This window comes from Phaenicophaeus curvirostris, chromosome 3, assembly GCF_032191515.1.
Source record: "Phaenicophaeus curvirostris isolate KB17595 chromosome 3, BPBGC_Pcur_1.0, whole genome shotgun sequence".
Lineage (NCBI taxonomy): Eukaryota > Metazoa > Chordata > Aves > Cuculiformes > Cuculidae > Phaenicophaeus > Phaenicophaeus curvirostris.
In genome coordinates, this window is record NC_091394.1 from 12,348,864 (window position 1) to 12,364,280 (window position 15,417).

The following is a 15,417-nucleotide window of genomic DNA, read 5'->3' on the forward strand; positions in this document are numbered from 1 at the left end:
AGTTGCTGAATGCACTAGCAAGAAAATAAGGAAAACATAGTGGGCTGCAACATACAGGAAACTAATGCAATCTGACTGTATTTTTTTGGTCTTTAAATTGAAACAGTGGAACTGCTGTCACTAATGCTGAGACTCATCTTCAAACTCACAGGAGTATTCAGTCAGGATTGCCAGCCTAATAAATACTACAAATTCTCAGTTTGTGATTTTTTGTTTAATTTGTATACCTTATCCAGCTGCATGATGACTCTTGAGACAACTCAGATTTATTTGGTATTTATTTGTTTGTGTTTTATTTTTAAGAACAGATGTTACTGTTTAGCAGTTCTTTAATCTACTGAACATGCTGGAAAAAAAAACCAAAAATGCCCAACTAGAATGTTGATCTAGATCTAGTAGTTTGATCTAGATATGACTTTGGGAATTGCTGAACATTATTAGAAGTTTTATAATGCTTAGCCGTAACTTCTAAGTCCTTTGTGGAGCAGAGGACAAAATTATTCTTCTAGCTCTGTGTGTTTCTCTTAGGTCCAAGCTGGTGGAATAGTATTTTGTGCCTTTCCAGTGAAATTCAATATCTGAAGAATAGCTGCCTACTGTATTCTGGGAAGTATTTATTGCCTTTTAATTTAAAACTCTGATTTGTTCTGCAGGTGATTTTTCTGACCACGCTGTTCTATTTACTGAGTTCCAGTGATGAATACTACAAGCCTGTAAAGTGGGTTATAAGCCTGACACCTTTGTCTCAACCAGGTCCCTCCTCAAATATAGTTGGCCAGTCTGTGGAGGAAGCAATAAGGTGTGTTGTTTACTTCTTGCTCTTTCTGGAATGTTGTCTTTCAAATTAGATGGTCAACTAAAAATACTTAGTGACTGCAACAGTTCATGTTTCAAAGACGACCTGCAAATCTCAAAGATTTTCAAGTACCTAGCATTGATGACTTTTTCCCCCTTGATTGGTCAAAGATCAATTTGATAGGACTTGGCTGAAAAAAATTTCAGAGGTCTGTGTGTAGTGAATACTAGTATTTTATAAAACTAATACACGCATCTCATCCCTAACACATCAGGAAGCAGTGTGTTTGCAGCTATGTTGGCATTAGGGGCTAGTGCACTCAGTAGGAACAGATTCATACAGCAATACTCTTGAAATGCGGGACCTGGCTTCTATGCTGTACAAATTTCAGAGTTACTTAGTCTGAACTATTTTTAGACTAATCTGTGGGACTAAGTATCCATTTGCCACTGGAGTGTGTTAGAAATGCTCCTGGAGTGCATTTTCCAGTTCAGTTTCATCTGAGAGAAATGTAGTTCGTGATTTCCATGGACCAAGTTATATCAAGGGGAACAACAGGAGAGCGCTCTCCATGTCCCACTGAAAACACTGCTGTAGTGCTCCTCCAGAGAGCATCCACAGTGTTTCATGCTTAGTTACCAGTCTTAAGTTTCACTTCTAAACTGCTGCAGTATTTAAAGGAGGATTTTTTTGTGGTTTTAAATATAGTTAACTGAGATTTCACAATAAAGCAGTTTTGGAGGTGGTGTAGTAATGTGTTTCATTCATCAAGGATGCATGAAACTATCAGCTTTCATCTGTTAGCAGCTTGAAACACTTAACATGTTGCTAACATAATAAATGAATTTTAAATAAGGTGTTTAAGTTATAGCTCACTTTTTAAAAAAAGCTGGTGGGCCAGACAAAGTCTAGAGACTGCATGCTGAATTCTATACAGCTGTTGTTTCTTGCAACACTGCTTTCCATATCATCTTGCACATACATACAAAGTATGCATAGACTTTAAACCAGCTATGTATTAAAACTGCTTTCCAGACTCCTTGTAAGATGCTTGCCATTTTTCTTAGGTATACTTTATAAGTGAGTGCTATCTTTTACTGGAATTAAGCTGTCACTGGGTACATTTTAACAATGAGAAGGTTATATCATGCTGTGTAAGATCTTGAACAGCAGTGATAACTACTGTAGTCATTTCAAATGAAGGAGCAATCCAGGTAGAAAGCAACAAATTTGGAATTCTGCTAAAAACTTAACAGCCCTTCTCTTGAGTGACTGCCGTTGCCTTTTCATTGACTGCATGGTTAATATCTCAGTTCTCCCTCTCCTGAAGAATGTGGGCAGATGTAGAAATGGAAACTTGTCTCATGAGTTGTTCCCTTTAGCCCTTGGTAGAGGGGAATAATGTCAAAAAATAGGATATGGTTTCTCTGGGCATGGATACTGTGCAAGGAGAATTGTATTAAGTGTAGTTTTTAAGTTCACAGGTCTGTGATGCAGGTGACCCAAGACATTTGTCAGAGTTTGGATAGCTGGAAAGAGAGAAAATAATGTTAGAGAAGCTGCAGGAAAAATGAGTAGGAAAGAGCCCACACGCATCAGTAACTGCAAACACAATGAGAAAAAGCTAACGTCTAGAGAAAGTGGAATATGTAGCTGCTTGTCATAAGCAAGGGAACTCTGTCTGCTTTCACTGAGGTAGCTTGAGTCAGTCATTTGTATTTGTTTGGAGTAGCCTATACTTGGTGCCTTATTGGAATTCTTCCTCTCTCTTGCTTGGTTGCTCTCTTGCTAGGACTGATCATAATGCTTCTAGAGTAGCTTGCATTCCACTCAATAATTATTGTGATCTTTAATACATAAACATGAAGATTCTAGTTACAAATTCCCATGAGTTTATGCATCCCCAGTTTGTTGGCATATGAAAAAATAATTTCCCCTGCAAGCCATTTCTTTTATCATGAAGTAGCAGCTATCTTTTGGTTTTGATGATGAGTTGTTGCTAGAGGGGTAGATACCTAAAAATGGCTTGTTCACCTCATCTATAAAAGCTAGAGTGGCAGGATGGGAGGAGGAGGAGGCTCCATTTGTGTTATGAATTATCAAATAATGAAACTGCTGTAGTCACTGTGATCATTAGGTTGTGACAGCACTGCACAACATGAATTCAGCCTCAAACTACTCACACATTCAAGCTGACCAAAAGTATAAAAAGATCAGTTTTATAAATCTTGAAAGTCACAAGCTGTGTTCCAGCTCCCATTGCTCTTCAGCAGAACATAGCATGTGCACAAAGCTAAGAGTGTATCTAACTAGTCCTGTCTGGAGGGCAGTGATCCTTCTGGCAAGTGATGCAGTTACATCTCTGTGGCTCATGGACCAAACAACACGAAAATACTCTTTTCTCATGTTGTCAGTCACATCCATTGCTCTTTTATTGAACATGTGTTTGTGGAAAAGTACTAGGGAACTTGGATACAATCGAGGAGGTCTGTTCCTTTGTTTGCTTTGCCATTTATTTGTGAGAAAAAGAGCCAGGGGAATAGAAGAGAAGGGTAGTCAGCAAATGGTTTCTGTAGCTCAAGAAATCCCTTAATTTGAAGCTCTTATCCAGCAAGCATCTAATCAAACCAAGACTGTTTCCCACTGTGGTTTCTCTCATCAGAACTGTGTTGTGATATTTGTTGCCACTACTATAAGTAGCTATACATTTTATAAATAGTTTTCTAACTCCCTTGGTGATGGGTTTTCAAAGACAGTGACATTTCTCTGTATGTGCACTTTGATTTATGAGCTGTGTTGGGATAAGAATTTGCAGCCTATTTTGAGCCCAGTGTTCAATCCGACTGTTTCCATCACAATACCTCAGTTGTTAAATTTGCACTTGATTAGTGGGAGGGAAAAAAGATGCAGCTCTGGTGACACTTTAGGAATTTTAAAGAAGTTGAAGGGAATCCAAGAGCTGCCTGCTGAAAGCCATGGGACAAAATGCCCTCCCAGCCTTTGACAGGAAATCTCTTTGTCCAGGACAGAATGGAGACAAAATGCCAGCAGCTCGTACCATGTAGTAGTGGGAGCCAGCAGGGATTTGCCAAGGGTAAATCATTCTATACCTTACATGAGAGGATGCATGGCTACCCTAGTGGTACAAGGGGAGAGCAGTGAATGACAGAAGATTACTTGGAGGGACACAAAAGACAAGGTGACATCAGGGAACACCCAACACAGCTTCGCCATGGACAAGTTGTGCCAGGACCAATGTGAGCCTTGATTTGAGGAGATGACTATCCTAGTTGGATGAGGGGAGAGCAGTGACTGCCATTTACGCTGACTTTAGCAAAGCCCATGACAAAGCCGGCCACAGTATCCCGATGAGTGAGATGTGGGCAGGAGAAGGGGATTACATGGTGGGAGGACAAATCCCACCCACAGAGCAGCTGCTTGTGGTGGTCAGACTCAGGTCAGTGGTGGGTCTGAAGTTCGTGATGGTCTGAATTACAGGCCTGGGTGGTAGTGGGACAAGACATCTTCTGCAACATCTGTGGGTGTCCCTTCCCATCTGTGGAAGGCGGGACAGCTAGAGTTGAAAGATACAGAGGGTAGGAGAGACGCTTGGAAGTCTCCTGTCTAAACTCCTGCTCAGACCAGGCCCAGCTGGGTCTTGTTGCTCCGGGCTTTGTTCAGTCATGTTTAGATACCTTCAATAACAGAGGCTCCACAGCCTCTCTGGGACCTTGTGCCATAATTGAGCAGGTGACAATATTTTCCTTTTATCTATCTGGGCCCTTTTCTCCTGGGCCCTGAGCCTTCTCTTCTTGATGGAGACCAGTCATCTCCTTCTGCTGGCCCTTGTGTGTCCCTCACCATCTCAAAGGCTTTGGACTGGGCTCCAGTAACTCTTTCCTGGGGGACGGAGGAATCCAGTTAAAGTGACCAAAGTGCCAAATAAGGGAGGAGACATTTATACTGGGTTTGATGTTGTTGTTGTCTTATTGTTTGAGGTTTTTTTAAATGGTTTATTGCCTAGTCTTGAAAAGACCTCTGTATGAAACAGTTAGAAGGGACCTTAAGGGTGAAGTCCATCATTTCTTCCTGGCAAGACTGTAGTTTTCTGCTTTTGCAAAGCGATAACTGTCTCTCTAATGTCTTTGCTTGATCTGTTGCTACTCTTTGTGCACTGTCACAGAGTGTCTGGCTTTATCTTCAAGAAGCTCTTGTGCTTCTAAGACTTTAGACACTCAGAGGAGAGGGAGGGATGCAAGAAGTGCCTCCACTAATGGTGAAGCTTCTCAGCCTAGGTCTGTAATTCAGGCTTTCTAGGCTTCTCCTGGGACAAGGAGGCAAAGGGAAATGCAAGGGATTGGCTGCTGCTGGTTTAGTCTTTCCCCTGTGTTGCAAATGCAATTCTGTTCATAAGCTGGGCATTTGCCTTTGCCCCCAATATCTGCCTTTAATGGAGTTGTCCAGTTCTCACAGGTAAGTCCTGCTGGCCTCCAAGCAATCCTCCAGAAGGGGGCTGACTGGACTACAAAACAAACACAGTTTTGCACCCAGATCTGAATAACATAATGAAAACACTTCTATTATTTTAGAGTAAGCACTTGTGTGTGCATTGTTGCCGTATACCACCTTTTTTCCCTTTGAATTGGTTGCATTTTGGGGAAGGCAGCGTTTAATCCGCATCAGGGAGAGGGAAGATCAGTTGTTGCATAATGATTCCATGCAAAACAGTAGTAGGCCTGGGACGAAGTTCCCAAAGGCACGTGTGACTGTAGGTTTTTTCTGGCTGATTTATGAAGTACTGGTGCAACTTAAAGCAAATCGTTCAGATTTCATAATGCCAGATTCCATGCTGGAATTTTACGTGTTATTGCCTACTAACTAGGTGGAAATAAAAATGTAGGAAAACAGTAATTATCCTGTATGCCGCTAGTACCTCAGTTGCAAAACACCTTTTGTTCTCTAGTAGTTTTAATTTTTCATGCCCAATTGGTTTATCTGTTTTTCTTTGGTTTGCAATCCCTCTCAGTTCTTTCTCACTCTACTTTTAACTTTTTCAGTGTGGCCACACTTCATTACTCTTTCGTCTTGACAAATGCGCCACTTGCCCTTTGCCTTTCATCCTTCCTGACATTGTCTTTCTCTTTTTATAATTTATAATTATAATACGTAAGCAAGCATCAACACAAAAATCTGATGAATTATGAAGGCAGTATTGCAATTTCATCATGTGCAAGTCTCCCTTAACTGGCAGTGGTGTTTAGTAGCTTGTGAAGTTAAAATAGATGATTTTCTTTCACTTCAACTACTAGAAGTCAGCTACAGGAACCAGCGGAGAAAGGGGAATAGGTAGAGGACTGGCTATAGTGGCAGAAGTATTATCATAGAATCATAGAATAACCAGGTTGGAAGAGACCCACTGGATCATTATGCCAGACTAGGTTGAGCTGCAGGAATTCTTTTGGCAGCATTCTCAGTCAGGGTTAGGAAGATTCCTTGCTTTAGAAATGTGAGAACCACTTGGGCTCATTTACTGGATTTAAATAATTTTAGTTCTTGGGACTACCTAGTGGAATTTTTCTTTGTGATTTTATTAATTGCGTTAATAAATTATTTTGAGGGTTGGGGAAAAATTGTTATCTGCACATATCGTTGTAAGATTTGCCTTGTTCAGAAAGGTTCTGTGAAATTAAGTTCATGAGTCACCTATCTCACTGCGTAAGTAGGAAGTTATGTTCTTTATCCCTGAAATAGGGGGTGGCGCTCTTGTCTGGATTTTTCCCCCATCTCCCTCCCCGCCTTGAATGGATAAAGCAGTAATTCTCCAGTACACAGGTCTCCAAAGTAGTAGCATGCACACCTTTGCCTGACCCATTTTCCTTTCCCTGAGCAGCATGTTGTTCTCTTCCTGAATGCACCATACCCTTCTTCCCTGAAGCTCCCATTCTGCTTGCTCTGGTGGAGATATTGCACATTACTAAGTTGCATGTTGTCACGGCCTCAGTGCAATTTAGTGTGTGCGATACTTTCACATGAGTGCATGCACACGGGTATGGCTGTGGCTTAAAGTTACTGCAGCTTTCAGTTTTGGTGGGGCCTAATCACACTGTGAAATGGTCTCAAACCCAAATCAGTATTTTGAGTGATGCCTTGAAACATTTGTTAGTGGGAGTTTGTTCTGTATGCCAGGAAGATGAATCCTGTTTGTTTTCAATTTGAGAAGAGTTATCATTATTTGCTTCATTTTCTTCACTCGCCATGCACACCTCAAATTTGGTTGGATTTTTCATTGGTTATATAAAAATACTTAAAATCTTATACTTAAAATCTTAGGTGTTTCTAAAGAGGAAATTGTAATCATGTCCTCGACTGAAATTTCCCCGAAAAGTCAAAGAGGGGTTTGATGTGAATAAAACCTATAGTGCCTTGTTGGCTGAAATCGGTTCTTACTGTTTTTTCAACTTTTCTTTATTGACATTTAAAGAGATCTAAAACGAGCTACCGTGCAAACAAACAAATAAACAAAAGCTGTTTAAGCATCTAGCTGGTCTGCTGTGGCATCCCAGCAGTAATGATGGAGAAAATGAGATGGTGATACAATTCCCACAGAAAACAATAATCTTCCAGCATGTTAAGCTAATGCTTAGAAAAAGCAAAATGTGTGATCTTGTTTATTTTACTGCAACATTAATAATGTCTTTCGGATTGATTTTTCAAAGACAACTGTTAACTAATTATGTTTTGACTGAATTTTTGCATGCAATGTATGTTCTTTAGTAGCAGGGATATCTCTCGCAGAAATCCCTTTGTCACAGGAGTGCATTTAACAGGACCTTACTGAAATTTTATAATTTTCTACATATGGTGTATGTTACAAGGTGGGAATAAAGTTGAAAATTACTCTGTCTTAATGAAATAATTTCCTACTCTAAAACTGAAAATAATAGATACTTATTTTTTGTCTTGATTACATGGGGGAAAGGAAAACATTAGTGGAGTTTTGGGGAAAAAGAACCAAAATAGAGTGTAGTGTAGAAGAGATGCCTCGATGTTTCAGTATGTTTGCAGAACCGAACTGATAGTAACTGTAATCTGATTGTCCTGGTGGGGTAGACAGTAGTGTTTATCAGCTGGTTGGTTTAGTAGCAATAATCATGACTCACTCATAGCACTATTTTAGTCTTAAACATTCTCCTATGAGCAAAAAGAAGGATTTGTCTTTACCTGTATTTCCTTTTTCTTTTATATTGGAAACACTTGTTCTTGTTAAACACAGCTGTCTGTATATTGCTTTATGTGCATATGATTTTAAAAAGTTATTCAATGGGTATTACAAAGAAAAACTGGAACAGTTTTGAAGGTGTTGAAGGCCAGGAATTATTTTAAGTATAACTTATTGTAGAATTCTGTGCTTGCATAGCTAATAATTACTTATCTGTGTATTTAAGGTTGCAGTATATACTATTAGAACTTTAGTTAGATTTCTGCTGTTTAAAAGACAAATTTATTATAATGTAAGAAGACAGCATGAAGGCTGGTACAAAACTTGAAGATTTCTGACATTTCAAGTATTTAATATCACAGCTTTAGCTTTTTGCTTTTGTTGTCATCTTATGTTGAATTATAAGGTCAATCCATTATTTATTCTCTATACCAGCATAAGCATTCAAAATGCACTCTTCTCTATGCTCATGATTCATAATTTTATGGTAGTAATACTCTGGATAGACTCGGGCTTTCTACATCTAGAACTATAATGGATCTCGAACTTTATTGAGTCTAGCTAGTTGTTGCTCTCATTCATGAACTTTTCAAGGTAAAATAGGGATCTAAAAGTATTATAACCTTAAAAATGGTGTAGAGAATAATAAATGTTCAATGTACAGTTTCAGTGCATGCCGGCTGCTGAGAAAGGCTTGAGTAATGGGGTGTGTGTGTAAACTGATGCTGTGGCATTATTTTCTGTGAAGGTGAGTGGGGGGAGTCACATTGTAAAACCCTTCTTATGGGTTCAGCTGCAGCAGAATTTCTCAGAAATTACAATGACTGTAGAAGAGGTTATAGAAGAAACAGATAAAATGTGCAATAACAAATTGGTATAAGTGGATGATATTAAGTCACCAAAGAAAACTCAAGGGCAGAATTAAAACAAAATATAAAAAAATAAGTTCCAGGGAGCCTAGGAAGTACAGACATGTAAGCTGGACATCAGTACTGTGCAGCTTAGTAGGAACTAAAGTTAAGGACTTACCAGTACCTGGTGAACATGATTTAGTTGCAAAGAATCAATGGAGTTTCCACAGAAAGAAAGAAGTTCTGTCTTACTCTTCATGGTTTTTGAAGTGGTGAGCAAGCAAGACCATTAATAAGTTGAGCTGGCTGCTGTGTTATGCTGAAGTTTCATAAAGGCTTTTTATAGTATCTCTTTCCAAAGACTTTCAAGGAAATTAAGTAGGGATGAGATAATAGATATTTCTGCATGGATAAATATTCAATTAAAAAGATAACAAACAGAGTGCAGGACTAATGATGGTGTTGAGGTAGGGACCTCTACTATCCCATCTAGTCATAATTGTCCTGGGAAAAATGTACAGGGACACCTCACTGACACCACAAAACCACTTGAGCTAGTAAAGATAAGAACAGATTGTGGAATTGCAGCAGGATTGTAGACAAACTCAGTTAGAAGATTGCACTGTCTGGGGAATAAAATGCCTGATAAAATGTAGTGTCAATGAAAGTGATACATGTGGTTGAAAACCCATCCTAACTTCCCACGTAAATTGATGGCCTCATCAAGCTGACTGCTTCTGCTTGGCAGCTGTATTTTCAGGTAGACATGCTAACTCAGTGCTTGCTAATACATAAAGACATCTGCCAGCCACATCAAATATGAAGATTTGTTACAACAAACGTAGCCAACAGAAACACAGAAAGGTGTGTTGGTTCATGCGACAGGTAGTAGACACAGGGAAGGTCTTGCCAAAAAATGTTGGAGTTGCTGCAACTCACAGGATTCGACAGGGCTAAGAATGGATATTAATTGAAGATTACTAAATAGACAGCCTGCATCTGGTTCATGATATCCCCTGAGGTGGAAATAGAGGCTGTAAAAATGTACAAGTCAATGTGTTTGTTCTAAATCCTTTGTTCCCTTAGGGTCAGCTTCTGGCCTCTGCTGGAGATTGGATGCTGGGTAGGCAGACCTTTGGTCTGAACTAGTCATGTTCCAAGATATATTTTAAGAATAGTTAGGTGTTGCATTTAATTAGCTCATGATAAAAATCTGTAAGTGTTAGAAATAGTTGATTCAGAAATAACAAATATTTTCAAATGTACTTCTCAGAAGAATCACTTGAAGTTTATGACCAGGCCCAAATAGTCCTTCAATAACATTCAAAGTATTACAAAGAAATAATTAGATGTAGAATTTCTTACAAGTTGGACTACATCTTAATTGTTCTTTTGCGGACAATGTAAATGTTCCTCTGTTAGAACAGAAAGGCTGTTTGCTGCTGTGTCCTTCCAACTAGTTCCCACTGTTTAAAAGTCTGAAGTTTAGACACAGTCACTGGAGCCCTGTTCTGCCTCGAGAGATGAAATACTTGCATCAGTTACTCTATATCTCAAGGCCCTATGCTTTATTCAAAGGTGTATCACTTTATCTGGCTAGTGTCATTACTAGCCTCCATGTGCTGGAGATGTTGTCTCTCTTTGTTCAGTTGTGTCCTATTCCAAAGGAGGAATTAATTTCAACAGAGAAGTTGTTGAAATCTTGTCATGGGGTGGTTTCTGAAAATCATCTGCATATTTATATCGCTCCTGAGTTGATCTGACTCTGTCAAGAAGCACTGCCGCTTCTGCTTTATTCGTAGCTGGAGTGTATCTTGGCACTCTTTGCATGTTTTCATATTTAATTTGAAACTGAAAAATAATGAGGGTTCTTTTTTTATTCCTGTAAGAACAGAACCCTTAAAGAGAGTCAAAGAGCAGCTTAGGAGGTTTTTGTAAAAGAATTTCTTTATGTCATTTCATTCTTCAGTGTTCTCCTGTTGTTCACTTGAATTTTGGGGGATCATTGTAGAAGAATAATACTTCAGTCCTTATTAAGACAATAGCTGTTCTTTGATTGTTACTGGTAGCTTGTCTTTTGCAATGGATCTTGGTGGTGTCTGAAGAAAGAAAATGAGTTATCTGGTTTTGAAGTACTAGTGGCAGCTGGTGATAGTTTCAGTTGGGGTAAGATGGCACTACTGTGCAAAAAAGAGTTTCTGCCCTTCAGCCATGAATGAGCTGCCTTCTTCCCTGATGGGAACACAGCTATTTATGCCACTCTCTGAGTTGTATTGGGAGTAGAGAACAGAGATAGTTAAAACTAACCCAGCAAAAAATAATTATTAGCTGAATTAATTGTAAAAGCGGTTGTGGTACATAAAAGAGACTGTGCTGGCAGGTAAACATAGGAAGGGTGGTCTGGGGTAGAAATGAAGGCTTCAGAAGAGGGGAATGGAAGGGCTCTTTTCTTTTGGCAGTGCTGAGTTAATCTGGTTTGAAATAAGTTGTGAAACTGTGCTCTGAAGTTTAAAAGCAAATGCAATTCCATACCTTGAACCTTCTACTTTGAAGCTATAAAACTTGCATTCCCAAAAGAAATTGAGTAGCTGGAGTTTCTTAAGGCATTATTTTGAATTAGTTAGCTCTGTTTACAGGAAGAGTTGGCAACAAAGATGCCATACAATGTCTATAAAGTCTACACAGAGAATATGTCGTATAAAGTCTACATAGAGAATATGGAGAAAACCCAAATATCAGTGCTGGAAAGATGATGAAAGAGTGAAATTGTCCTTTTTTAATAGTATTTTGGGTATAGGGTGTTCCTGTTACCAAACTTGTGTTTTACTTGGATTGTAAACCAATGTATGGCTTGTAATGTGTTTTGTGAGGTATTTAGGGAAATTTAGGTATTTTGCTAATTCCTGCAAACATTTCCAAAGACAACTGTCACTTTTGTCTGATTTTTCCTCCTAATGCCCATTCAGCAGTCAGGGTCAATATGCCTTCATTATAAGTTTAGTATAGTAACCAGTAAATCTGACTTATGAAGTTATTATATGCTTACTATAATCTTTCTGATCACTCTAATTCTCATCATTTCATGGAATCATAGAATCACTAGGTTGGTAAAGACCATTGAGATCATCAAGTCCAACCGTACCTGTCCACTACTAAATCATATCCCTAAGCACTTCATCTACCCAACTTTTAAATACCTCCAGGGATGGTGACTCAACCAGCAACCTGGGCAGCCTGTTCCAGTGCTTGATAACCCTTTCAGTGAAGAAATTTTTCCTGATGTCCAATCTGAACTTCCACTGGTGCAACTAAAGGCCATTCCCTCTCATCCTATCACCTATCACTTGGGAAAAGAGACCAACACTGATCTCACTACAACCTCCTTTCAGATAGTTTTAGACAGTGATAAGGTCTCCCCTCAGCCTCATTTTCTCTAGGCTAGAGCCCATATTCAGCCCATATGCTCTTCTTTCCTCCAGTGCTCCAGGAACAGAGAGATGTAGAAAATGAAATTAACTCTGAGGTCAAAAAAATGAATGCTCTGAGTTGAACCTTGAGGTGTGTTCTGCATCGCAGGAGTCTTCACTTCTCTGCCTCTTTCCTTTGTACTGGGGTTGTTACAGCGTCAGGTTGAAACTTTTGAAATTTCACCTTGTCACTAATGGTGAGCAGACCTTACCTGCAGGCTCTGTGAAGTGAGCCTGAATTCAGGTGGACATACGTTTAATCCAAACTTCAGTAAAAGCAAAGGGGAATCTGTAGACATCTTATGGCAAATCAATAAAAGAGGGGGAAAAAATCCACTAAAGCCCACAAAACCTGTAAAATAAAAAGGTGGCACTTTCTGTTGTGAAAGTGACAAGATATTCGGTGAATTAGAAAGAACTTTAGCAAGAAAATATTTAAGCCAGCTATGCAGAAACGTTTGGCAATTCAACAGAAATGTCTTCATTTTTAATCTTAATAATGTGAAGTATGACCCATGTCTTCTGATTTATTTTTTTTAAACTTGTACGTGCTTTTTCAAAGCTCACTAAAGTGGAATATGCATGTCTAACTATGCTGTACACCAAATGGCTATGAAGTGCTCATAAATTACGCATTTGCAGATGACAGCTCTTGCAGGTAAAGTGGTTCATCCTGATACAGTGCCAGAGTGAGACATGAGCAGCAATTGGATTTTCTGATTTCTGAAACATACAATTATTCTTGTATATAAAAGGAAGCTGTATGTGTGCCAGTGACATATTAAGAGATGAAATTAATTTACTGTCATAATTTCACCAGGAAGCTCTGCATTTTACAGATGGTAATGAAGTCATTCAGTGTTTGCACTAGCATATCATATCATCTTTAAGGTCTGGTATCACAGATGCAAAGTAGCTGAAGCATACTGTTGATGAAGATTCTGGTTAGCTTTTTCAGCATTATTTTTTAGCTGCTCTTAACCATGAAGTCAAATAGATATGAGTTTCTAGACACTTTAAGGTATGATTTTTAGTTTTTCTGACAGAAGTAACAAACGTGGATCTTCAGAGACTTTAGAGTTCTCCTGAGCCACGCTTGCCACCAAGCAGAATCCCCTGTGCATTTTTATGACTAGTTGAGACAGACACAGAGAAAGGTGAAGGAGAGGAAAGGAATGAAATCAGGTATAGCCTTGCTTTCTGCCTGACCCCTGTCACCTCACAGCTTCTCATCACTGTGTGATGCCTTCTCCTTTCAGCTTATTAGTTGTGTGGGTTAGATGCAAGGAGCTGGAGAGATGCTGTACTGTTCTGCCTCTTTCAGAGGTATATGCTGTTCTGCTTTTGAAAGAAATTACATATCAACTTGCGGAATGACATCAGAGCAGAACACACCTGATGATCTATGATTAACCTCTCTGTTATTCTGCTGCATTTGTAATGAGTAATGAAGTTAGTAGTATAAAATCTTCTTATAAGCCACATCAGCATTAAACATGGCAGAATAATTTTTCTGGTTTGTTATCTTTCTTTTTATTATTGTAGGACAATTGTCTTTCCTTCTTTTGTGGTCACTGTGGGGAAAATCTAAAATGATTGCTTGTTTAAAAAATAAGTCCTTCCTGTAGTTGTAGATGGATATTTTACTTTCAAGTGAGGCTGGTACTTCAGAAAAATAAGGAGATACTTCAAGAACAGTTTTAAAATATTTTTTGGCAACTGACATGTATTTATGCCATAGTTCCTGTTTGATAGGAAAAAGATTTACTCAGAGATTTAATTATATTATATTGAAGTCTGCATTTGCATAGATACTATTAAATATTTAGGTTTAATGCTTTCTTCTAACAGATTGTTCTGCATATGTTTGGGGTTTTTCTCTTTTTGGTTTTGATTCAAAAGGCCTGTCAAATTGCATTAAAAAAAAGTTGAAAACTGTCACCAATGAAGAGTTTCAGAAATTGTGGGATAGCTTGTTTATAGTGCAAAGTGATTCCTGCGAGGCAGGAATTTAAGAGACCAAAAAAGGCTGAGGAAGTTGGCTTGACAAAAGCATAAGGGTTTAGTGGAAACAAATGTATCTTTAGGCAACCAGAAGACCTATTGCAGTAGTGGTAGCACTATATCTCTCCAGATGCCTGGAGATTTCCATTGCCAAAGACCCTGTTGTAATTGACTGCATTCTAAATTCTTAAAATCAAATAACAGATAACTCACACATATGGATTAAAGTGGTATTTAGCCCTCTGGTTTTGTAAGGCATCCATATATAAATTGTTGATAGATTGATTATTTTTTCCCGTTTTTATTTGATGCTTAAACTTGATGGTTGACAGAATCAGTTTCAATTAATAAACAGGTTCTTGCTACAAAAATACTATGCTCCTTTGATATCCTCAGAAAGAGCAAACGTGAGTTATCACGTAAAGTGTAGAAAACTAAAACTTTTGAGTAGCTGTAGTACAAAAACATTTTGAGTTTTTAATGCAAACTCATATTTAGTATTCTTACTGTGCCTTTGGTATCGCCTCTCCTCCTTGCCAAAAATTTTATTCCAGAAATTTCCTTTTCATATAACTAAAATAGAGGTGAGTATTTCACTCTTCAAAATCTGTAGATTCTATGTATTTTGGTCTGTGATTTCCCATTTTAATACTATAGAAGTTTATCTAAATTGCGAAGCTTTCAGGCTCTTTTCACTGAGGACACCATATCTTTGCAAATATTTCTTCCCCTTCTTCACATACTACGTAGTTGTCTGTCAAGGGTTTGATTTGTTCTTTCAGGTCATTCTTGAAAGCTTGCTTTTTTCATATTTTCTGTTTCCCTCTTTTCTGGGAGAAAACGGCCTGCAACAGCTGTTCCTAGTTAATGTTAAGAGAATTTCACATTTTGAACAACAGTGTTAATGTGTGAGGTTTAAGCTTCCAAGAGTGAGATAATTTTAATTCAGCAGTCATTCGGGGATCCATGCCTGCCTTTAGGTGGGGAAGGAGGATAAAAACATGCAAACTGCTCATAGATTTGCACCTGCATAATGTAGGTGATGCCCAAAGAAGGAAAAGCTAGGAATCCTGGAATTCT

The 15,417-nt window shown here is 38.6% G+C and overlaps 1 protein-coding gene across 3 annotated transcripts in view; it reads left to right on the forward strand.

The window, feature by feature from the left end:
- TMEM245 (transmembrane protein 245) overlaps positions 1 to 15,417 on the forward strand; it is an 81,202-nt gene that overhangs the window by 51,089 nt on the left and 14,696 nt on the right. For all 3 annotated transcript variants that reach the window (XM_069853388.1, XM_069853389.1, XM_069853390.1), the window contains one exon: positions 654 to 799. In XM_069853388.1, the coding sequence (XP_069709489.1) occupies positions 654 to 799 (146 nt within the window). The remainder of the gene's footprint in view (positions 1 to 653; positions 800 to 15,417) is intronic.